General features: G+C 52.7%; 1 protein-coding gene across 1 annotated transcript in view; it reads right to left on the minus strand.

Annotated features, from left to right (window-relative positions):
* Nucleotides 1–494: 494 nt before the first annotated feature.
* ADAM11 (ADAM metallopeptidase domain 11) overlaps nt 495–1,690 on the minus strand; it is a gene marked incomplete at its 3' end in the record, with an annotated part of 50,333 nt that continues 49,137 nt past the window's right edge. The window contains 1 exon segment of the mRNA XM_015419993.1: nt 495–663. Coding sequence (XP_015275479.1) covers nt 495–663 — 169 coding nt within the window.

Raw genomic sequence — 1,690 nt, forward strand, 5'->3', positions numbered from 1 at the left:
CGGAAAAGCCTAGAGAGATCTCCTCAGCATGAAGATAGCCTGTAATGGGCCGTTCCGGCCAGGCGGTGGCAGTGCGGCGCTACAACTCGAAGGAGTCTGGAGAAAAACTGACGCCATCAAACCAGGCCGAGGAAAAATGCCGACCGGATCACGTCTCATCTTCAACTGACTGAAACCCTCGTCGGCTGCGAATGTGTGTGATTTAAGATGTATATCTGTTGTCCTCCCTTACCCCACAAATCATTGTTAGTCCCTCGTACAAATGAGTAACTGTAAATTGCTCAGAGCCAGCAAGCTCTGCAGGATTGAGCGATCAATAAATTGAAAGATGATGATGATTATTATTACCCCATGGTCAGAGCAGATCTGGCCACCCCAGCTGCACATTGTTAGTCCCTTGTGAATGTGTAACTGTAAATCACTCAGAGCCAGCAGCTCTGCAGGATTGAGCGATCAATAAATTGAAAGATTATTATTATGATTATTATTATTACCCCATGGTCAGAGCAGATCTGGCCACCCCAGCTGCCCGGGCAGGTGCTGAAGTTGAAGGCGGACACGTGAAGGCATTTGTGATCAAGACACAGCATGCTGGGCCCACAGGGCGTCCCATCTTCCACGTAGCTGAGGTCAGTGCCATCCACAAGCTGCACGTGGCCACCTCTAGGAAGGGGAGAGAGAGAGAGAGAGAGAGACAGAGAGAGAGCTCAGCCGCATGCCAGCACGTGGAACAAGAAAGGGACACAGCACTTTAATCGTGTCAAAGAAGAGCCGAGAGGGGGTCCATTACAGGAGCGGCTGGGCTGGCACGCCAGCATGGGCATTTGCTGTTCCGTATCGGGGACGTCGAGGCATTGCAACGTTTTCCAGCCAAGCCACACGAGGGACTGCTGGGAAGGGGGCACTGTGGGGAGGGTGCCAAGGCACGGCAGGAGCTCAGCTTGCTCCTAGTGGCATAGGACTGGGCTCAGTTTGCAGTGCCCTGGAACCAGGAGGGGAAGGGTTACCTTGCCTGGGGGTGACAGAACATCTAAAACCAGCCCCACCCTTGTCTTCATTAATGCTCCCCTTCCTTGTTGTTGTTGTTCAGTCGCACAGTCGAGTCCGACTCTCTGTGACCCCATGGACCAGATCACGCCAGACCCTCCTGTCTTCCACCGTCCTCTGAAGTTGGCTCAATTTCATGTTCGCTGCATCTATGACACTGTCCAACCATCTCATCCTTTGCCGTCCCCGTCTTCTTTGACCTTCAATCTTTCCCAGCATCAGGGTCTTCTCCAGGGAGTGCTCCCTTCTCATTTGGTGGTGGCCAAAGTATTTGAGCTTCAGTTTCATTATCTGGCCTTCCAGGGAACAGTCAGGGTTGATTTCTTTTAGGATTGGCTGATTTGATCTCCTTGCAGTCCGAGGGACGCTCAAGAGTCTTCTCCAGAGTCTTCTTCCCTTCCTTAGGGAGGGGCATTCACATACACACAAGTGTGGGGCTAGTGCAGCTGCCCAGATGTGGCCAAGCAGGCAGCCCCACGGGAGGAGACACGATCAGCATCTAACAGCAGCTATTTTTCTTTCCAGAGGGGTTTGCTGGGGTCCGGACCTTGTTGGAATCCGTGTCCTCCTATCCCCCTGGCTACTTAGGAGCCATTCTGTTCCCTTAGGGGCCATTCTGTTTGCTCAGTGCAGCACAAGGCAA

Source organism: Gekko japonicus, unplaced genomic scaffold, assembly GCF_001447785.1.
Source record: "Gekko japonicus isolate JY-2015 unplaced genomic scaffold, Gekko_japonicus_V1.1 scaffold5158, whole genome shotgun sequence".
Classification (NCBI taxonomy): Eukaryota; Metazoa; Chordata; class Lepidosauria; order Squamata; family Gekkonidae; genus Gekko; species Gekko japonicus.